This window comes from Herpailurus yagouaroundi, unplaced genomic scaffold (assembly GCF_014898765.1).
Source record: "Herpailurus yagouaroundi ecotype Mexico unplaced genomic scaffold, PumYag 100, whole genome shotgun sequence".
Lineage (NCBI taxonomy): Eukaryota > Metazoa > Chordata > Mammalia > Carnivora > Felidae > Herpailurus > Herpailurus yagouaroundi.
In genome coordinates this window covers 61,554,996-61,578,971 of record NW_024412391.1, presented here as the reverse complement: position 1 = coordinate 61,578,971, position 23,976 = coordinate 61,554,996, and the positions used below count along the sequence as shown (strand labels likewise).

General features: G+C 42.0%; 1 protein-coding gene across 5 annotated transcripts in view; it reads right to left on the bottom strand.

The window, feature by feature from the left end:
• The window catches only part of SLC25A13 (solute carrier family 25 member 13), a 186,707-nt gene that overhangs the window by 111,780 nt on the left and 50,951 nt on the right, over positions 1-23,976 (bottom strand). For 4 of the 5 annotated variants that reach the window (XM_040472601.1, XM_040472602.1, XM_040472604.1 and 1 more), the window contains one exon: positions 4,026-4,141. The exons of the other annotated variant lie outside the window; for it this stretch is intronic. In XM_040472601.1, coding sequence (XP_040328535.1) covers positions 4,026-4,141 — 116 coding nt within the window. The remainder of the gene's footprint in view (positions 1-4,025; positions 4,142-23,976) is intronic. 5 annotated transcript variants of the gene reach the window in all.

Sequence of the window (23,976 nt, the reverse complement as noted above, 5' to 3'; positions counted from 1 at the left end):
TATGAAATAGGCCACAAATGCAAAAAAAAAAAATAGAACAAAATGTTTTTTCTCTACACATACAGAACTGCAAACTGTTAAGTAGAATTTTTTTCTTATGCTGAAATCCTGTTACCCATGTTACACATTTGTTGACATTTCAGAATGCATTTAAAAATATCAGGTATCAAAGTAAGAAAATATGGTAAGAACAAAATATTGGAGATATACTTTCCCTCAAATGAAACAGGTGAACATAATGAATTAGATACCAAAGGAACAAAATTGGACTAATCAGGATCTTTTCATTGTAGCAAACACAGGGACTAATCTACACATGAAAACATGCTAAACATAAATGAGGCCTCGAGAAAGTGGGGCAAGCCTTCACTGAAATGTGACACTTGAATATCTGCCCCTCACACCACCTGATTTTTGTTTGGTGTGTACCAGAATCAGCATTAGTGGGAGCATGAATACTGCTGACTTATTGACAAACACTGGTGCCTACTGAGCTTAGTCATGGAAGCCTGGTTTCCAATAAGCCCTCACATGGAAACCCACTATGTGTACAGATGAAGTGTTACTGCTCTCCTCTGGATGAAATGCAAGGCCAGGAAACCTGGGGAACTGAGGCCACTCTCCTGCCTGGCCTACAGGGCCAAGGGAAGGCCCCAGATGAACCTCTGTATCCTGTGAAACAGTGCTTCCCTCATGACCCCACCTGACTGAGCCAATCTGGGAGGTTAAAAAAAAAAAAAGAAAAAAAGAGCCCTTCCTCTCTCACCTCTTCAGGCTTACCCCTCCCAAAGACACACACCCAGGCAACCTTCTGAAACACAAAAGGGCCATTCTTGGATGAAGGGTTTACAAGGAGCTAAGGATGCAACCAGACATAGGAGTGTTACTGCATAGACCTCAAACAGCGTCACACAGAGAGACACCCAGTTCACAGATGGGATTCTCTTAATTCTGGGGGTTTATGAGACCAAGATTAAGTCAGTCCTCTTTTCTGCCCAACTCCATTTTTAAAAAAAATTTCTTCAACCCCATTATGAGTTTCTTGGAAAACATACTTATTGCTAGCTTCTTCTAAAGATACCTGATGTCAAAACACTCCTTGGGCTCCCATGTCCCCCATATGATTTTGTCAGTTTACTAGGGTAAAACCCTATTATACACAACACCCATTTCTCCTGGATGATGCTTCTCTACTTTCTGAAAAAATGTTGAAAGTCAGCTATTATTTTGCAAGCTGATGGTCATTTGGGGATCTTCCTTGTAGTATGCATAACCCTTTTAGTTTAATCCCAAATAGGGATGAATCCCTCACAAAGGCCGAGGCTACATTGTATTACTCCCTCCCCCCCCCCCCAAAACTGCAGCTGCCGACACACACTGGGAAAGGGCCCCATCAGCTCATCATAAATGGATACAGCACATATCCTGTATATGTTTTGTGAGATAGGGAGGCTCTAGAACAAACTGCCTGTGGAGGGCGGGGTACTGGGAGAGAAGCCACACATTCTTCTACAAATTACATGCAACTGATGTAATCAGACTTGTAGTTCCTCGAAGCCATGATTTCTTATTTCAATCTCTTATGCCTTCAGAGATGGGACAGAACAGATAGTAAGAAAATTACTGACTAATTGGCCAGCGGTTACGCTGCAAGTTAAAAGTGCAGGGCTTGCCCCCCAACCACCAAAAAAAAAAAAAAAAAAAAAAAAAAAAACGAAAAAGAAAGAAAAGAAAAAAAAGAAAAAGAAAATCCTCCTTTGCTCTCTTCAAGTTTTTTCTTTTAGTAGTATTTTTATAGAGGCCTTTGTTCCCCAGACAGCACTTTTACATGCAGTATATATTTTCATCTTCACATAGTCCTGGTAAAGCAAATTATTATTACCCTGATCTTATAGATGAGTAAAGTAAGGCTCAGGAAGTTGAAACCCATCAACAAACTGCTACTCTTCTTGTTACACTTCATAGATGACCCTCTCTCCTGCCTCTTGCTTCTTCACCCTTTCTTTTCTTCTGCTCACACTAACACACATCCGTCCCTGTACTGGGGACAGTGTCCTCTTTCCTCTGCCAGGCCAGTGGTGTGGCTGGTGCCACCAAGAGCCCTTCCTGCTTCATGCTCATGATGGAAGGAAAGCATCTACAGTCCATTTCTCAGTGCCCTCATCTTTATCCCGGCTCTCTCACACTTCTCCCTCCAGACATGCTACAGAAAGGGTGAACGCTGGTGCTCAACTCACTCAAAGGTACAGGCGTTCCTCGGTTCATTCCCAGGAAACGCTATTGTAACACTTCCATCCAACTGGTTTCCATTGGGTAAATCAATACCACCGTGAGCTAGCGACTCATTAACTACTTGAAAGTTTCAATGGGGACATGTTTTATTGGGGTTCCAGTGAAAAGCTGTGGTTACAGTGACACTAAGAGGAATCAGGTGATGGGAAAAAAAACTAAAATTATTCTAGGTATTTTTAAATATGAAATCATCCTCATGAAGTGCTAATGAAAAGCATCTGAGCTTCTGGATCGCATGAAACAAAACCATGTTTTGCCTTTGCGCTTGCAAAGCTAGCTGATCTAGTTGTAAATAACTGTCATGTCAAAGGAACATGGAAAAAAGGGTGTCGAAGGGGAAGGCTTCTAGAATAAGTCTATTATGCTGTCATATCTATATGTTATATAGTTATTATGTTCATTTCTGATAAGGAAAATGAAGACCTGAGAGGATAATTAACCTGCTCAGAGACGAAAGAGGCAGAGCTAGAAGTAGGTGAGTCTCTCCAATTCCTGAACCATTCTAGAATAGATGGTACTCTACTATACCATCTGTATTTTCCTCCCATCTGTGCATTTCTCCCATCAAGTAAGACAATCTGTCAAGTAAGACAAGCCCAAGAAGTCTAAATGGATTAGAAACTATGAAAAAAGACATTTCATTTTTTTTTTAACATTTATTTATTTTTGAGACACAGAGAGACAGAGCATGAACGGGGGAGGAGTAGAGAGAGAGGGAGACACAGAATCGAAAGCAGGCTCCAGGCTCTGAGCCATCAGCCCAGAGCCCAATGCGGGGCTCAAACTCACAGACCATGAGATCGTGACCTGAGCTGAAGTCGGACGCTTAACTGACTGAGCCACCCAGGCGCCCGAAAAAAGACATTTCAAATAGGCACATGAGCTATCTCGACCCTGAATGACCACTCCATAAGCCCTACAGGGCCCTTCCCCAGATGCAGGGCCATCTACAGTAGGTTCGCAGGCACAAGCACCATATGCTGGATCCTACATGGTCCAAGGAAGACGTGGTACTTTCTGTCAACTCTATCTTCGGTGTAAAAAGTTTATTTTTGCACTTTTTAAAAACCGCAGTAAGCAGTTTATTTTTCATAAGGAACCTACCACTGTGCTGCCACTTCCTTTCTCCTAATACTTAAAAGACTTCTGGGTCTTCTGCAGCTCTGCAGCCGATCCCAGTGAGTTTGGTTCTGGCTTTTCAAAATAAAGAAGGTGGCAGCACAGCCACCACCACCAACCCGACTAAGGGGGTACGCACCGCTCGAAAGAACACTGCTCTGCGCATACTACCCTCAGCTGCCGTCCTGTGCAGGGCTCTGCACTCACGCTACCCCTTTGAGCTGAGGTCAGCACTCCAAGGACTGGGTGCACGGTACCTTCTGTTCAAGGGCAGTTTATGACTTCCTTCATCGTGCGGGTGGGAAGAACCACGGATCACGAAGAGAACCAACAGAAGTCCTGCCGCGTTCGTGCAGTCTATGACCCTGTGAAAAAGTCAGGTGCACTCTCCCTCGCCTGAAAACTAAACCAGAGTATCAAAACTGAGCCAGAACCCCTTTTTTTTCCCAACAAGAATGAGACCTGAACTAGAGCACCAAATTGTGGAGAAATCTTTGCTCAATGGGATGTGCTGAACTTCTTAAAAGCTTTTCCGTACACTTCATTCGCGGGGGCAAAGAAATGCTCACTCAAGTGTGCACTTACTTCGGTGCACACACACTCACACCCCTTACCAAAAGTAACTTCTCCTTTGCCAGCTTTGTCAAATAGCTGAAAAGCCACCATGAACAAAGCATCCGGGGCACACAGGACAGATTCAAATGCTACGAATTCTTGAAAGGATATTAATCTGCAACATAAAACAAGCACAAAGCATAAAATCAGTAGCTTGCAGAAAATAAAAGCATACACAAACACACACTGAGGAAAAAAATTAAATGTCACTGTCAAAAAATTAAATTCAAACCTAAACATTTATAAACACTCAGCATTTCCTTTCATATACAGTGGACTGAAATAACAATGTACAGAATCTAAAGAACATGACAGGTTTGAATTATAATTTCAAATGTAAACTGTATTAGCCAAAATAGCATTTCTGTTTCAGGCAAATCATTGGACTCTAGAATTAAAGCTTATTTTAGATTAAGATGTGACTGTGTAGCAGCAAAACAGCACAGCTTTGTCATTCATTGATACCTTTATACACCATGTAAAAAATGGTTCACAAAGATTCATTTATTGTCGATACCTACTGACCACATGTGGATTCAACTAGGGATAATATGGTTAGGGGTGATGGAATACAGATATGAAATGTGACACCAAGGAACTTCTAGTCTGCTAAGGCACATAACACTAGTCTAGATCTAGAAATAGTATAAAGGGAAGACCAACCTAAGACAGGGACCAATATGATAACAGAATTGCGGTAGGAAAGCAAAAAAAAAGCTTTGTAGCAAAAATGGAATACAAGCTGGGCCTTGAAAAATGAGTGAAATTCAGGTGTATAGTAATGGGCACAGAAGGGCAGGCACTCCGTTGGGGGATGCTTACAGAAAAGCAGATGCAAGAAAGCTAGGGCGTGTACAAGGAAAATGGCAAGGAACTGTAGAGCACATGAAAGAAAAGATGGTGAAATGAGATTAGAAGTGTCAGGCCAGAGATGGGCATGAAAACAAAAGGAGGGCCTGGTTTTTCCTCTCTAGGAAGCAAGCAGTTATTGAAAGTCTTTGATGGGCTGCCTGGGTGGCTCAGTCGGTTAAGTGTCCAACTTTGGCTCAGGTCATGATGTTGCAGTCCGAGAGTTTGAGTCCCACGTTGGGCTCTGTGCTGACAGCTCAGAGCCTGGAGCCTGCTTCAGATTATGTGTCTCCCTCTCTCTACCCCTTCCCCGCTCATGCTCTGTCTCTCTCTATCTCTCAAAAATAAGTAAACGTTAAAAAAAAAGAAAAGAAAAGAAAGAAAGTCTTTGAGCAAGGTCATGACACAATCAAATCTGGTTGTTTGGAACAACATGACAAGTCACAGATGCTGTGCCTTCCAAGGAGTACATGCACCAACAAAAGCTTTTCCAGAAATGTTCTTTGTCACTATTTTGTATTTTAATTGTCCAAATATTCCAATGATACACTGAAATAGTCCAAGTTTCTAGAGGATATAGAGGGAGGAAGAAAACAGAAGCATTTTCCTATGTTTCTCAAAACAATTACTTCTAAACATCTCATAGAGAGAACACATTTTTGTACAAAGTACATGTAACAAAGTTAGCTGTTTCCCAGAATGTCACCTGATTGTAATAATGTCACAAAGAAAGGAAAATCCTATGGACTGTTCAATATACTATCTATCGCTGTCATTCACCACCCAAAACACAACCTTCTGAATGCACGGAGACATTGGGGAACAGCAGGTGTTACAGAGGAATGCATGCCCAGAACACCTTCTCTACCATTCAGTCTGTCTCACTGAGAATCTACGTGCAAGCAAGGCCGGAGTTGGGCCTCAAGGAGCTCACAACCTACTAGGCGAGGGCAAGGCAGTCATGTGCACATATACCCACCAGAATGCACAAGCTGAGGGTCAAAGGTAACAGAAGAAATAAAGTGTTAGGGGCATAAAAAGAGGAGCAATCCATTCTGCTACAAAACTGGGAAACACCTCATGGAAGTGTGGCATTTCAAGAAGAGATTTTATTTTTTTTTTTAATTTTTTTTTTCAACGTTTATTTATTTTTGGGACAGAGAGAGACAGAGCATGAACGGGGGAGGAGCAGAGAGAGAGGGAGACACAGAATCGGAAACAGGCTCCAGGCTCTGAGCCATCAGCCCAGAGCCTGATGCGGGGCTCGAACTCACGGACCGCGAGATCGTGACCTGGCTGAAGTCGGACGCTTAACCGACTGCGCCACCCAGGCGCCCCTCAAGAAGAGATTTTAAATGTGTGTTTGTTTTTGAGAAAGAGAGAGAGAGAGAGAGAGAGAGCGCACAGGGAGGGGCAGAGAGAGAGGGAGACAGAGAATCCCAAGCAGGCTCCACGCTGTCAGCACGGAGCCTGAGGCAGGGCTCAAACCCACAAACTGTGTGATCATGACCTGAGCCAAGATCAAGAGTCGGACAGATGCTTAACTGACCGAGCCACCCAGGTGCCCCTAAAGAAGAAATTTTGAAGTTGAGAAGATCTTAGAGATCATCTACTTCAACCTCCTTATGTTACTTTTGAGGAAACCAGAAGTTAGTGACTGTGTGACGGTGAAGCACTTGTGGCATTTGGGCCTAAAGAGCAGGCGTCCTGGTCTCCACCTGACTGAGACAGAATTCCAGCTGGTAGGGGAAAGTGGAAAGAAGAGTGAAGGGCAGAGAGAGGTGGTTCCACACTGAGGAAAGAGCGGAGCACAGACCAGAGGTGACAAGAAATGAGGTGTGCTGTGGTTAAGGGAAGGCTGCACGTGTCGCCGACCTTGCATCTAACAGGTCGTGAGGAGTGAAGAGTGGCTTGAGCTATAACGCTGGCCACCTGAGCAGGACCTTAAAGGCCACCTTGCAAAATCTTGACTTTTTTGTAAACAGTGAGAAGTCACTGAAGGCTTTGGGAGTTAATAAATATCAAGTTCATATCACAGAAAAGGAATTGGTGTGGAAGATGAATTTCACAGAGGACAAAGACGAGATGCAGGGAGACAGCCTACGAGCTGGGGACAGCAGGGGTGTAAGCCAGAGCTACCATACCAAGACTGAAAAGAGAGGAAAGGCTAGAGAAACGCAGTTGAGGCAGAAATGACAAAACTTCGTGGTGACTGGATGTTGGAGGCTGAGGGCCAGGGAAGAGGTCTAGCTACTCCCAAGACCTCCAACCTGGATAACTGAGTGAGACGATGATACCACCACCAAAGGTAAAGAAGAAGAGAAAAAAATGAAAAAGAGAGAAGGGACTGTGAGCCAGTAAGACCAAATCTGACCATGTTGCATTTGAGGTACCAGTGGGACACTGAACATGGTATCCAGCAGGAAACCAAAAGGACCAGCGTGAAACTCGGGAGAGGAGCTGACAGGAGTTGAACCCCACCACTCAAATTCATGATGAAGTCCTAACCCCCAGGACCTCAAAATATGCCTTTGCTTGGACATAGGGTTGTTGCAAATGCAATGAGCGAAGATGAGCTCATACTGGAAGAGGCTGGGCACCTAGTCAGTATGACTGAAGTCCACATAAAAAAGGGAGATGTGGACACAGACATGCACACAGGAAAAACACCATGTGAAGATAAAGGGGCAGTGAGCAGATGCTTCTACAAACCAAGGAATACCAGAGATTTCCAACAAATCATTAGATGCTAGGGGATAGGCGTGCAACAGATAGATGCTCCCTCACGGCCCTGACAAGAAACCACGCTTGCTGACACCCTGGATCCCAGCCTCCAGAACTGTGAGACAGTAAATGTATTATTGTGTTTTAAGTCATCTCATTTGTGGTACTTTGTTACAGCAGCCCTAGAGAACCAACACAGAGGCCAAGATTGGAAACACAGATCTGGGAGGTTTTAAACAAAGGCTACTTAAGGCTATGAATGAAACTGTCCAGAAGCATCTCCATCCGGAGGCACACTCAGCATCCTCTACGACGCGGCCGCAGCAGAGAGGGGAAGGTGTTTCTGGGCTACTTGCTTCTAACCGCCACTCCAACCCCAGGGCTCCTCTGAGCAGGTACCAACAACCACACAGCCACAGTGCTCCCCAGTTTAACTTGCTGGCAGTTTGTCAAGGCAGAAAACAATCCTATTTGCTCAATTATCCTTGCACAGACGTTAGGTTAATTAAAAGCGAATTGAGCAGTGTGTTCTCCAGAAAAGAGGCACTTTTTTTTTTTTTTAATTTAATGGTCTGAAGAAAGAAAGGCTTAAATATATAAAAAGAGCATCTTTCCTCTCTCAAAATGGTTTGAGAAACCTGAACATTATCTATGTGGGTGAACAAATCCTTGTCTGGCAGTGTCAATGTGGTTTCATAACCATATCTGGCCAATGAATACTCTGGTATTTTAGGCATGTTACAGATACCAAAAAGGTATGTAATTTGGTAATCCTGTTAGATACAAGTATTATACATCTATGTAGGAGGTATACAGATGAACCATGAAATCATAATGTCTTACTGTTCAGCAAGATCATTTTGGATTTTCAAAGTAATCTGACTAGAAGGCTATCAGAATAATTACATAGTACTATATATTCATTTGCAGCATGCTATTTAAACACACACACACGCACACACATATTTCATATAAACAGTCCTTCGGTCTTGCTTTACAGATTTAATGGGTATTAGCGTCAATTACAACAAAGAATACAAGCTTAATCAAGTTCAGACCTGGCTGGTGAGCTCACTTGGTTCCTTTTCCACCCAAAACTTCTCTGACAACACCGGATGCCCTCAGAAATAAATCACACAACTTTGATGACTGTGGCTCCATGACTGTGTCCGTGGAACAGTGTCTGACACCAGTGTTCACCTGCAGCAACTAATAGTGCGACGTGGGTCAGCGAAGAGAAGCAAACCCACAAGTCACTTTTTTCACAGGCCTACAACCACTCAGATGAGGGAGGAGTAGGTTTCTACTCCATTTCCTGGCTCCAGAGATTTTTTTAAGGAAGTTGTTTTGTGTTCAAACCACCAGAGCCATCATTGTCTTTACTCTAAAGCCATTTTTAACAGCAGCAACTTTACAACTCCTTGAAAGTCCAGGTAAAGTAGCCCAAACACCACATGCTACAACCAAATACAGAGCCAAGGAGAAGAGGGATTAAGAGTAGACTGCATCAGTATGCTGTACTTAGGGCTGTGTAAGACGACACACCTATACACACAGAAAGATACTAGAAGGACACGTACCAAAATGATGCCTGAGTGTCCTTACAGTGGTGTAACTTTAGGTCTCCTCCTCTCAGCTTTGCAAGGAATAGCTCTCAGCCTGGAGACACTTAAAATATAGAGAATACCATGATATTATGGGGAAAAGTGGCAAGTAACAGAAGCGGAGATAAATTACTTAGCAATTCAGAGGAAGGAAAGATTATCATCACACTGAGAGGAAAGTGATGGAGAATGTCAGTAAAATCACGTGACATCAGAGGGAAGATATGACCAAGTGGACATGTACCTTTGGTCTTGCAGGAGAGGTAAGACGGGCTAGAGGAGAGATGGGAGGTGGGAGAAGGACAGGCTGGCAACTGCAATGAGGCATCAGTGCCTCCTCTATGTGCTGAGCAGAGGCCAGTACTGGGAATACACGGGGGGAAAAGTGCACCCCCTGCCCCCCAAGAACTGACGGTCCAAGGGGCAGATGGCAAGCCAGGAACCAAGGAAGGAGGGCTGGAGGGAAGAGCCACTAGAAGTGCAAGGTCACTGGGGTAAGGGCAGGTGCAGTGGTGCTTAGTAACATGACTTTGTGCTTCAAACCATAATCTGGCAGTGCTGGAAGGAGAAGAGTGTGCAGTTGGGGAGACATGTTGGTTGAACCCAGGGAAGAACCATGAAGACCTAAAGGGAAGGAAGGGCTCCTTACAATGAGGGCATGCAAGTATATGGTGCCACACCCTCAGGACAGGGCAATCTGACAACACAGCAACAGTCTTAAAAACGCCCACACTCTTTGACCCCACAAATGAAGGTGTACAAACTTATGTACAGGGATGTCCAAGTGGCATTGTTGATATTAGTGCAAAAAGTGAAAACAATCTCAATATGCAAAAATATGTGACTGATTACATAAAGGAACACCCATATATAGAATACTATCCAACCACTATAATTGCTACATACACAAATTCACATTAGGTAAAAAACTGGTTATACAAATGTATCTAAAAAACAATCCCATTTTGTTAAAAATGGACAAAAATAATACTTTATACACATACACAAAAGTGTGAAGGATGTATGTCAAAGTATTAACAGTGGTTCTCTCTAGGTAGTTGAAATATTAGAAATTTAGGGTTTTTCTCTTTTTGCTTGCCCATATTTTCTACTCTTTTCAGTAATACACATACTGAATTACTTTTGTAATAAGAGAAAAATTAAAATTTATATGAAACCAAACATCAAAGATTTAATAAACTTAGGTAGTGGCAGAAGGCCTGAATAAGGGATGGGGGTGTTTGGAGGGGGGTACTGAAAAAAGAAACAAATGATGGAAAGAGTCACACTAACTGGCTATCTGAGGTGGACAACCTCCAGTTTCTCTCTTCCTCCTGCTGTTGCTTATTCTCGCTCAGCAGCGGCTTATGCCCCATGCGGTTCCTTTCATCTCCTGCCTGGCTCCCACCTCCAGGCCAACTCTGTGGCTAGGAAAATTTAAGCAACTGCACATAAGGATCTGATCTGTTCAGCTTTCAGGAAGTTTGGATGTAGACAATGCACCATATCAAAATCCAATTACCACTTTTACTTAAGGTTCCTAACCACAAGAGCGCTTCGCAAAAATAACTTCTCCTTATAACCCTCTTCCGTGTGTTACAACAGAAGCCAAACGATTGTCCAGGATTAATGGCAGAGATAAAAGTAAAATCGAACTCCAAAAACTGGGTCCCAACCACCAGACCACCCAGGTTCAAGTATCTGAGAATGTCGAGGGGGGGAAAAAAAAACAAACACAGAACTCGGCTTTCCTGAGATCTCCAGTTGAGCAAAAGAGTTTTGGCCTCTATCATTTTAACATCTTTAATAGCTTTGGGGGTTTTCCACCTCCTTATCTCCCTCCCAAATGCCTTGCAAATATACATTGTTCAGGCCACCAAGCAAATACGTTCCCTGCACCTTCTATACACCAGGCAAGCCCCTAGGCACTAAGGACACCATGAAAATGAAGAAGATGGACAGAATCCACATCTCAAGGATTTCCACTGTAGTGGAGAAGGCAGGCAATGAGCACAAATATACATACGTAAAAATAAGATGATTCATAATCAGCTAACTTCTGTGTAGAAGATAAAAGAAATGCTTTAAAGCAGTGCTTCTCAGCCCCAGAGAGTCTATTTAATTGGTCTTAGGAGGGACCTGAGCAGTCATTTTTTTTTTCAACCTTCCCAAGTATAGCCAAGCTTGAGAATGATATGGATGGGACATGGGCTGTCTGCCTATGTGGCCGGCAAATGCCTCTTGGGAGGTGGCAGTAAGTCTCAATGATGAAGAGAAAGCACTGGGAAGATATGGAGCAAGAGTATTTGGGACAGAAGAACCTCGGTGAGAGGCTGGCCCTAAGACAGGCCAACCTTGGCAAGACCCATGGGGCAGGGAGCCACCAGAGGGCTGGAGACAGGGGAGGAGGGAAGCTGAAGGGAGACGGGGATGAGGGAGTGCGTTGAGCATACGAGGCTATGTGGATTTCAATGCAAGCATGCATGGGGGACAGCCACGGTTGGAGGGCTTTATGCCCAGCAGTTGCATGGAAAGAACACTCAGGATACTGAGGAACACGGATTGCAGGGAGAAGAAGTGAGCCCAGTCCCCAGTGGCTGCAGCAGGCTAGGCCTAAAGCTTAGCAGGAGAGAGAACAGAATGGAAAGGGTTCAAATCCAAGCTCTGTCCAAGAAGTCACAGCACACAACTTATAAAGCCCAGGGGCAAATCAGGCACCACCACCCCCACCCCCCTCCCCACCCCGGAAGCCCAGTGGCCTGTGGATGCAGAGATTATGGCAACCGGAGGCACAAACTCTGAGGCCCTGTAGTTACAGAGGATATGAAAACTACTAGTTAGGCAGATGATGGATTTTACGTCCTAAAATCATCAGTAGTAAAGTGGAAAAAGGCCCAAGTTCTACTTCTTCCTTTGCCTAAGTGGCTGAATGATCTTGCTGGACAAGTTGGAGCAGATCTCCTCTCCCGATCTATGAGGGAGGATCTATCCAATGCATTTCAGTCTACTATCCCGTTTTCTTCCAGCACTGGCCTTGGCATTGCCAGGAGTATATGTGTCCAGAGGCCAGCTGGGCTCCTCAGCTCTACATGCACTTGGGTTCAAACCTCACTGCAGCATTTGCCAAGGGGCTATTTAAATTCATTGGCTCCAATGAAATCTGGCGGACTGAATATTGTTCAAACAAGCATGCTACTGCCTGGCTTTGAAAACCTATTAAAGATTTTATTAGCAACTTTACTGTATTGTTATCACAAGTTTAGCCTATAAATATCACCTCTGCATAGATCACTGCCTCTATATTGCCAAACGTAGATAAATATCATAGGCCCTCCCTTGTAATTGTGACCTTGACTCAGTAAGTGATAAGCCCATACTTCCAGATCTACCTGTCTGTCCACGCCTTGCAGTTCACTCTAAACAGCGCTGGGCTACCCAAAGCTGCCTGTGCCAACTACTGGGATTTATAGAGGGCATTCTTATACCTCCAACATTTCCTTCCTTATCAGAGGGATCAAACATATTTAACAGGTATGACTCACCCCCATTCTACTTTTTGTTAATAGTTCACTGAACTACACACTCAAAAATGTCTCTCACCTATACACATTCTATACCCCATTCCTTCTTCTCTTCTTTGTTAAATACTACTATCCACTCCCCAATGACCTCAGGAGAATATGTCATGTCCTGTCACCTCTCCAACCTTTTAAACCTTGAGTCATAAAAAAGTTCTGATCACGGCCAATGCCCACAAGAGTAGTACTGGATCAAGGAAAAGAATGCCCCCAGAGACAAATCATGTTCTCTATCCTTGTAAGGCTCTAGACAAATATCCTGTTCATTCTTAAATGCCAATAAGCATTGCGGGGGAAAAAAAACCTAAAAAGCTATCTTATATGACATTGTTTCCATTTTGTCTAATAACCAATATTGACAGAATTTAATAATGTGCAGCATAAATATCCTGTATCTTAATTACATCATGGGGTATACAGCATTTTGAGATCTACCCAAAGATTCGTATTTCTTTTAAAAGGATAAGTGTATTAAGTTAAAAAAAAAAAACATAAACAAGTCATTTTAAATTGGAGGTTGCCTTAAAGGAGGAAAAGAATTAAAAGGGAATAGAAAGACCACTCGTTTAAAAGAAAAAAAGGGAGAGGGCACCTGGGTGGCTCAGTTGGTTGAGCGTCAGACTTTGGCTCAGGTCATGATCTCGTGGTCCGTGAGTTTGAGCCCCGCGTCGGGCTCTGTGATGACACCTCAGAGCCTGGAGGCTCCTTCAGATTCTGTGTCTCTCTCTCTCTCCCTCTACCCCTCCCCCACTCATGCTCTGCCTCTGTCTCAAAAATAAATAAACATTAAAAAAAATTTTTTTAAAGGGGGGGGAAGTAGTTTTAAACCACAATGGAAAATTCACTTAGGTAAGCAAAATAGATTGAAAATATATTTATATTTCCTAGATCTTCCTTTGTTCTTCTAAGGCTGGATGAGAAGGCTTCAACTTCATTAACGTGGTAAATGAAGAAGGACAATGGGGATATAAGCTTTAGGTAAGAAATCAGGACCTGAAATGTGAGTGGGCACCGAATTTGTTCACTAGCATTTTTTAAGTGACCGCTATACACTGGCTATCACTCTGCATAAAGCAGCAGGTTAGTTGTTTGGTTGCCACGGAGTAACCAGGTGGTTTAAACGCTTCCAGTAGAGCACACACTGTGGAACCCTTTACTTATCTGACTTGAGTCTTCAGTTTGATTGTTCCTTTGGTTCAGAACTGAAAAGCACAAAAGGTACCTTCCACTCAAGAGATTGTGTGAGTACTTAAAAAGCCCAGAAGACAGGCTGAAGAACAGAATTTTCTCATGAACACTTTTAGCAGATGCCCATATTAACTATGGGTGTTTCTTTGCTTATATAGCATTTGAAAACACCAAATATCGACTGAGTTAAATGATTTTTTAATTGGGACACAACGCCTCTCTCAGTGTACTTTTCTGCATCTTTGAAGCCAGGTAATGATGATTACAGTGATGTCTGAAAACAAATAAGCACCTAAGCACAGACACACAGAAAGTGACAAGAGCAAATGTGCTACTTTCTTGCGTCTGCCAACGACAATTCCTGGTTCATCTATTAAAAAAAAAAATCAAAAATAAGCAGTAAACTAAATTTTTACAAAACACACGAAATTAAGTTTTACTGTTCTTTTCAGGGAACATTATCGATTACTCAGAAATATTTTAACTTTTTTTTCCCCTCAACTGTAAGTCTTACATTATGGATACACACGAAAACCTTCTTTGATGTGATGACATAAGCGTTTGGCAAAGCAAAAATTAAGTGACTGAAATAGCCTTTATCATATTTTAAGAAATAAAATTATTCATGCTGTGGGCAAGAAGAAATAAAGTACACAGGCTTGAGCCCAAATATCACACACACAAAAAAGCCAACATTAATATTTGCTGTGCCAGCTGAATTCAAATTAACCCAATTTTACATGTTAATTAAACCAGCTATTTTCTTCTTATTGTATTTTTGCTTCTTAAATAGTAGAGTCTACAAGTGATTCCCAACAGACTTGTTCCAACAACAATGACGTATTCATTTACTTCTATTATGACCGTACAATACAGTAACTGAGCAGTAATTTTTCACAGTCAATTACATGTGTGGCTCTTTATGCTTAAAGATGCTGAAATAATGTGTACTATAGAGCCATATGCCTGCATCTTTAGTGTGCCTGAGGCAGTTGCCTGGGTAACACATTTTCTCTTCGGTTTAGCATAACCCTTCATTGAATATCATTAGGTGTCATTAAATAGCAAACATTAACATGAACTTCAATACACTACTTAGATAGAGTCATTTTACGCATGTAAACAAGTGCTCCATCATTTATAAGAAGCTTAAAATAGATTATGATTTTCTGTATTTAAGACGACGAAAAAGAAAAAAACAATGCCCACGTGTTGATTCCAAATTGAATTTGCAGAAATTTCTGATAACATAGGAGAATTCAGACCAAGTTTCAGGGATAACACTTCTTATAATATTCAATGTACGCAAAGAAGGATTGGGTTTTTTACTCAAAGTTTACTTTAAATTTACTCAAAGTTGCAAAATAATTCCAGCACTTGCATCTCAGATCATAAGACTTTTACTGTTTTCTGACAAGGTGGGGAGAAGACACCCCACCATTAATTTAGAGGATAAGGTACTTAAAAATCAAGGCATGTAGCAATAAATAGAAAGTATGGGAGACATTATGCATTATCTAAAATATCTTAAATATTGAAAAGTTACTAATGGTTCCATAGCTCGGATATGGCAACATGCAGTTTATACAGAGTTTTTCAGAGCCAATGGCCTCCATCAAGAGTAGCCACCATCCCCAATAATCTGCATCAGCCCTCCATCCTATGCCACTCCACACAAACATCCATGTCTAAGAAACACAATGTGCAGGGCGCCTGGGTGCCTCAGTCAATTAAGTGTCCAACTTTGGCTCAGGTCATGATCTCACAATTGGTGAGTTCGAGCCCTACATTGGGCTCTTTACTGTCAGCACAGAGCCCACTACAGATCCTCTGCACCCCTCATCGCCCCCCCCACCCGCCACTCACACATGCTCTCTCTCTCAAAAATAAACATTAAAAAAAAGCAAAACAATGCGCTTGCTTTACAAACACAGTCTCCACACTTAGAACTTCCCCACACACCTTTCCGTTCCAAAACAACAGACTTTTGATTTTTCTGAGGCACGTGGTAATTCTATGTAAGTCTAAAATTTCAGTCAAAAAGCAATTACAGTTTGTCCTCTATCACCTGCATTACAAAGGGCCTCCAAATATTCGATGTTAATTTTAAAGGGCATGCACAAAATGGAAACAAGTCATCAAAGGGCACAGCCATCTCCGATATACTTTCTCACCTTTCCCAGTATAGGAGGAAGGCAGGCTTCAAAGGCCTGGAAAGGAAGTAGAGGATGGGGTTCAAGACCGACCAGGGTGGAGATCAAGAGTGTTCAAGGCTCAGGAGTGAGCTGCAAAGCTGTCAGGTCAACCTAAGAGTAACTAAAAAGAAAGCTCTGCCAAGAACAAATGAGTTCTTGGTAATGGGGATGGAGATCCCAGATACAACTAGGATGATGAGCTGAGATCTTTTTTTTCTCCCTCCCACATCTGTTTTCTAATCCACAACAAGGAAGAAATGGCCACACAAAATGCAATGACTTAGCTTCAGGTACCAAGCTTCCCCTTCCACTATTCCACGAATATTCATGTAGCTGCTTGAATAAAATCTTAATCACTGTGTTCGGTCCATGGGCTGAGATGTGGTCAGAAAACACACACACACACACACACACACACACACACACACACACACACATATACGATATTATATCAAATAATATATGAGCACCAAATGAGCTCCAAATGGTGCAAATATATATATATATATATATTTGATATTAAATGTATATTCCATTTTCGTTTTAGCACTCTGCTCTAAAATGAGGTAAATCATGAGAAACAAATTGATAGCCCAAATCAATCTTTAAGTCAAACATTTCCAAGGATATACTGGGATCAGCAGAGATTCAGTCACATCACTGAAGCCTCTATGAGAATTTATGTTCTTAATGATTATCTAAGACACTCTAGGATTTCAAATAAAATTTTTAAATTAAAACTAAATTGTATAAACTGCCATTATTGCAAAAAGTAGCCTAATCACTTCAGAAATGTTACTGAGAATTGAAACAAAAATTGATTTCTGCTCCTAACAGTGGAAGTGATGTTTCTGGATTTTACCCCAAATCCACAATATACAAAATGCTATTTCCATCCTTATCCCCAGTAAAGATTAATTAAAATTCTACTACATGAACAAAATTTGCTTGCCTAAGAACTGGTAAAGGTCTAGAAAAGAAAAAAGAAATTTTTCATATTTAATTGTATTTTGCTACACAAACAAACACGAACAAAATATAATGAATTCACCTGCTAACACAGGCCACCCATAAATGTAGATTCTCATGAAAAGAACCAAAAGCATTTATTATAACTGCTTGAGCCTGGTCTACATAGGTTTACATTTTATTTTATTCTCTGGAAGAACCTATATAAATGTTGAAAACAGGTAAGAAAGGAAAAATTTTCTGCCCAACAGGTTTCCCCATCCTATTCCACACTATCTCTGTATTCATTAACAAGTCCTATTTCTAAAGGTCTCCTCACAATACCAAGCTTTTTTAAAAGCAGACAATTACAACACAGAATAGCGATTGTAAAGAGTAATCAAAATTAGAAACTGTTGGGAGTACTTTATATTTTTGCAAAAGCAAATTAAGCTATAAGACTTTTTCATAAGAGACTTTTTTTTTATAAGAGGCGCTTTTGCTTTTTCTGGCTATAATTATTGCTAATTGTGGAAAAGCAACATCAGCGCTTTAATGCTTTTTCCTTCAGTAAGCTGGTGACTGTTTTACTTCCTGACTTCAAAAAAAACCAAAAAAACAAAAAAACAAAAAAAACCCCAAAAACTGTAAGAAGAAAGCAAGCACTGGTCAGGACATCATAAAAGGCATAGAAAGAGGGTTTCGATATGAATTACACATTCCTCAGATACTTTCAAAAAGGGTTTTCTCCCATGGAAATGTAACACCCTTAGTGAATTTAAAAATTATATTCTACATCAATAACCAGAAGGATAATGTGAATTAAAATGCATTAAGAGGTAACACAGGACTATATTTCTTTAACTCTACTGCAGAAGGTCTGAACTCACCAGACCATAAACATGGAGAAGGGCAGGGGACAGAGTTGAATGGACCAGGGGGGACACCAGGCAGTGAACACTGAGGCCTTCACAAGGTGCTGAAGGGCAGGGTAGGAGTCTAAAAAGGATCACGAACCTAATCCTATGAGTGGTTTTCTCAATACAAAGAATTCCTCAGAGCAATTTTACAAAAACTAGAATGACCCCAGACTATGGTGGCACCAGCCTATTTAGAGAAGATAAAAGTGAAGACAGAAGATAAAAGATTTGCTAAAAATTTCAGCACCTGTTACAGAGACAGCCTGCATAAAATGTTAGTGTTCCTAGGAGAAAAAGGACAATCAGGGATTTTAACATGCTGAATTTCAATACGGCACCAAAAAGAGAACCTAAGAATCTCATCCCCTCATCATCTCAATACTAATATGTCATACACTCATGGCACTTTATGTGTCCAATCCATTCAGAGTCATTCAAAACATATTGATGGAGTGCTACCATGTGCCAACCCACTGTCCTATGATCTGCAGAGTCAGCAGTGAACAAAACAGACAAATATCCCCGCCTTCCTGGAGCTTACAGGCAAGTGTGTGCCAGAAGGTGGAGAGGGAGATAATAAAACAATAAATAAAATCCTTATGAAGGAAAAGGCATGGTGGGGGTACAACTTAAAATAGTATGCACAGGGAAAAACCTCCCTAAGGAAGTGTTATCAGAGCAAAGACCTAAAGGAAATGAGTGAGCTTCCTGAGGGAAGAGGAAGTGCAAAGGCCCTGAGGTGAGACTAATCATGATGTGCTCAAGGTGCAGCAAGATCAATAAAGGGGTTGGGACAAAGTATTAGGAGGAAGAACAGAAGCAGATGAAGTAGGGGGGAAGGGAAGGAAAGTGGCCACTGCTAGGCCTCATTGGCCACAGTAAGGACTCGGGCTTTTGCTCTGAGTGAACTGGAGAGCCAGAGAGTGCCATGATCCAACTTAGGTATGAACGGGATCACTCTGGTTTCTGTGCTGAACAGACTGAAGGAAATCTAGAAGCAGGGAGATCTGTCAAGAGGCTATGACAATAATCTGAGTGAGAGATGATCTTGCCTCAGACAATGATACCAGCAGCACAGAAGGAAAGAAATGGTCACATTCTGGATATCCTGTAACTGTCTGCCACAATGCTACAAATGGAATTAAAAAAAAAAAAAAAAACCTAACTCATGTGAAATGCAGGGTCACACTGGGAGCTCGATTATTCACTAGCAATCAATCTAAAGAACTAGCCAGCTGGGGGCCACATGCCATTCACCAGTTGCACAGAATCACTATGGAGTGAGTTAATGAAGAGTTTTAGTTTCTTCTCCCTTTTTTTTCTCCTTTTGGTGCTCATGTAATACAGTTTTCTTTTTGAAAATTTACATTTTGGGGCGCCTGGGTGGCGCAGTCGGTTAAGCGTCGGACTTCAGCCAGGTCACGATCTCGCGGTCCGTGAGTTTGAGCCCCGCGTCGGGCTCTGGGCTGATGGCTCAGAGCCTGGAGCCTGTTTCCGATTCTGTGTCTCCCTCTCTCTCTGCCCCTCCCCCGTTCATGCTCTGTCTCTCTCTGTCCCAAAAATAAATAAATGTTAAAAAAAAAAAAAAAAAAGAAAATTTACATTTAGATGAGCTTGAAGAAAAGAGAAAAGTGAAGCTGAACTTCAGTGGTATGTACCTTTGCTTCCCTGCTGCAGCTTCTACGCATCTTCACCAGCAGCTGGTGCATCACTATCTTTCCCAGTGCGGGTTACATGGGTTCTTTGTTAGCAACCTACCAGATGCGTCTTCTACTAAGTACCTCCCCTCAAGGGATGCTCCAGTCAGGGAGCCTCAAACCATCAGCCCTCCAGAGAGGGCCACAGCAGTTATGAACTTGGAGTCAGACACTTGTTATAATTTGTCTCCTCTGCCTTTAAGGAAACAAGACAAAGCAATTGAACTTGTCTTGGAGTTTTCCTTTGGACCTTCTCTCATTTTTTGGACTTGTCCCACACTTCTACTAGGTCTTTACCTTTCTTGGTCAACTTTCTGGCACCTTCCTTTTTCGTACTGTCTATATTGGTACCGTGAAACCTGAGAAGCAGCTGATATTAGCCACCATGCTAAGAAATTGGAGGGAAGGAGTTTTACCATATTTTGAGGGTAAAGCCAAGTAGATCTGACGAAAGACTAAATGTGAAGTGTGAGAGGAAAAGGAGGAAGCGAGGATGTCTCCAGGGTTTGGGACCTGAGCAACTGTGAGACAGAACGTCCTGAGGCAGCAAATAAGAAAAGAAGAATGCTTTTGGAGAAAAGAACGAGGAATCCAGTTTAGGACACTTGAGGTTTCCAAAGTCCTGCTAAACATGCAAATGGAAATCTCAAGGAAGCAGCTGAACAGAGAGGACTGTGGAGTTCAACCGGGAAGAGAGGGCTACAGATATAAAAGCAAAAGTTATGGAGTATTTAGAACCATGAGGTAAGGGAAATGAGATCACCAAGAAGTGTGAGAAGAAACAAGTCCCAAGGACTGAGCTCTGAGAATGGGAGATGAGGACGTATCTGAAAACAGGGCTCAGAAAGAATAATCAGGGAGGCAAGAGAATGGGATGGGTGTCCCGAAAGCAGTATTTCCAGAAGGTGTGAGGGAGAAAATATGTTAACCTGAAGAGAAATAGTATCACTGGATTTTGTTATGCAGATCTGTGATAGAACAGAAAAAATAGACAGATCCCTGCCCCTTGTTCCTGGCACAGAGCTCCTAACCCCCTTGGAACTTCCTGGGTGACAGCAGTGTCTTTGTTCAAGTAAGATGACTCTGGGTGGGTTCCTGAATAGGGGCTGGTCACTGAAAAAAGCAAGCCGTGATGACAGCTTGGAATTTTCAGCTCATCCCCCATTCTCTAGAGAGGACAGAGGTGCTAGAAATGGGTGAAGCCTCCATAAAAATCCCAAAAGGGCTCAGAGAGCTTCCAGATTGGTGAACATGTGGCAGCTCTGGGGGAGGGCATGGGATCTCCATATCCACTGCCCCATACCATGCCTATGCATCTCTTCCATCTAGATGGCCATCTGCATCCTTTATCATATCCCATTTTTTAATTTGTTTAAAAATTTTTTTAAGTTTATTTATTTTGAGAGAGAGAGACAGACAGACAGAGACAGAGTGATCAGGGGAGGGGCAGAGAGACAGGGAAAGGGAGAAAGTGAGAGAGAATCCCTAACAGGCTCCGTACCATCAGCATGGAGCCTGACATGGTGCTAGAACTCACAAACTGTGAAATATGCCTTGAGCTGAAATCGAGGCAGGCACTTAACTAACGGAGCCACCCAGGTGCCCCTTTTATCATATCCTTTTATAAAAACCTGGTAAACAGCAAACTGTTTTCCTGAGTTCTGGGAGCCACTCTAGCTAATTACCAAACTCAAGGTGGGGGTCATAAGAACCTCTGATTTATGGGTGATCAGTTAAGTTAACAACTTGGACTTTGCAACTGGTATCCGAAGTGAAACCGGAGGGAGGTGGTCTTGTGAGACTGAGCCCTCAACCCATAGGATCTGATGTTATCTCTTCTAAGGGAAGAGAGGAGATAGGGTGAAGGAGGCAGACATCTTAAGTCAGATTTCTGAGTATACCTTGCTTTTGTCAATACAGCTTTGACTTGGGAAACATGTTTTACATATTCAAGAATTAAATTAACTCTAAAAGAAAAAAAGCAATCCCTAAAAACTGAAGACAAACTGAAACGAATGAACCTAACCATATATCTAGTTGGTGGCCAACCCACACAGAGGAATGAATTGTTTCAAATAACTTTAGAATACAGTCTTTCTACTGTAAGTATTTAGTGTGAGACACATTCCATGCACAAACAGAGCTGAAAAGAATCTTAAACTTCATTCAATATCTGTTAGCAGCAATACTGGTGTTATTAATAGTTTTGAACGTAACCTACATATTGCAAATAGGTAATTCCGTGAATGTTGCCGGTAGCCAAGAGTTTTTCAATGAAAGAGTAAAGAGATGATAGAGAAATTGAATAAGATACTTTGAATTTAATTTTGCCAATTGTTTAACTCTGAGTTAGAGTTACACCAAATACTTTGAATAAAAATACTTTAAATTTAATTTTGTCAATTGTTTAACTCTGAGTTAGAAATGCCAGTGTGGACTGAAAACTTTTCCCCCATTAGCCACTGGAAAGGCCTCAAAGCAATGGCAACCCAAAAGAAGCACATGTGATACCTACAGTGTGGTCTCTAAATACAAGTGCCCATTAAAAAGAATAAAGACTCCATGAAGAGTGGACAATTCCAGGTCCAGAGCAGGAAGTCCATAAAACAACATTCTGCTTTGCCAGGAAGCAAGTAAGCTATCAAATACAAATGGATCCTACCATAAAGGGCTAAGGAGAAAATATAAATGGGCCCCCACTTACCAAAATGAGATAAATATGATTCTCCCCTGAAGTCCAGACCCAAACATCTAACAGCCTAGCTCTCCGCGTGTATGTGTAATGAGCACATCAATACTGACACGTTCTACAGAAGTCTTGAGGCCAATCTAGCAAGAACACCCAAAAATTCAACCACTTCTTACCATCTCCACAACTGGCACTCTAAGCCTGCCATCTTTTGCCTTCTTCCACTCTTGCCCATTTCATTCTATTCCCCATAAATCAGCTAGGGAGATCCTTTCAACATTTAATTCACATCATGTCAGTTCCATGCTCAAACTCTCCAATGACCTCTACTACACGTGGAATAAAATTGTACAAGATCTAATAAAATCTGGCCCTGGATACCTTTTTGGCTTCCTTCACTTTCCTGCTCTTTGCGAGTCTCGAGTCCCCCTGCCGCTTCTCAGACGTGTCAAACACTTTCCTATCTCATCTGCATCTATTATTCCCTCCACCCAGAAGCTGAAGACCTAGATTCCCACATAGCTCACTCTGAGGTCTGCCCAAATGGCATCTTGCAGAGGTCTTTCCTGACCACCCTATCCACCATGGCACCCTTGAGCACTCACTCACCACCTCCTTCCTGTGCTTTCATACATACAGTTACCTGCCTCTATACCATAGATCTATTGGTTTACATGGTCCATTTGCTATATCAGAGCATACTGCTTACCATTTGGTTTAGAACTATGTCCGGCACATAGCTAATGTCAATAAGTATGGGTTAAGTGAATTACTAAATATGAAATTAACCTAGATTTTTTAAGTACTGAGGTTCCCTCAGGTCTGTAACACAAGGTTACTTTACTGTACTATACATCCTTTATTACAGATACTAAGTTACTCTATAATTTCTACACAGGTTCAACAGTTATCCTCTGCCATCTCTTACTCTTCTAGACTGAAAATCCCAAAACCTTTTTATCAGATTGTGGTGGAAACGTTACCCTCAGAAACCTTCATTAAAGTCAGAGAATCTCAATCTATTTACTAGGAAGTGACGCACTGACAATTATGCCACAATTAATGGGAAAGTTAATAGGCACTAAAATCTCCTCATGATTCACTTCAGGAATCCCTCACAGCTTCGTGCAAGACTCTTAATTTCAGCAACTGCCACATCTTGTGCCTAGGACACTGCCACGGGTAGAGAAACAGATGTGCAAGTAGCCAGGAAACAGAGCATACACATGATTCCCTCTCCTTTAGCCTTTTAGATGTGAGTTTTAAACCCCACCAGTGCAGACTAAAGCAAGACTAAACAACCAAGCAAAGAAAGCGGGAGGGAACGTGTTTTGGCTCTTTCATTTTCTGAACACCTCCACACGCTGGGAAGAATATGGAGGAAGGGTTGGTATTTTCAGTTGGCCCAGTAAAGAAAGATAAGAATTCTGAGAATATGGTATGTAACGGGACCTCAAGGTTGAGTCTAAGAGTGAAAGGGGGAGAGTGATCGAAAAACTATTCCTAGGTTAGAAACAATAGATGTGAAGAATGTGAGGGCAGTTTTTCAAAGGTCTGT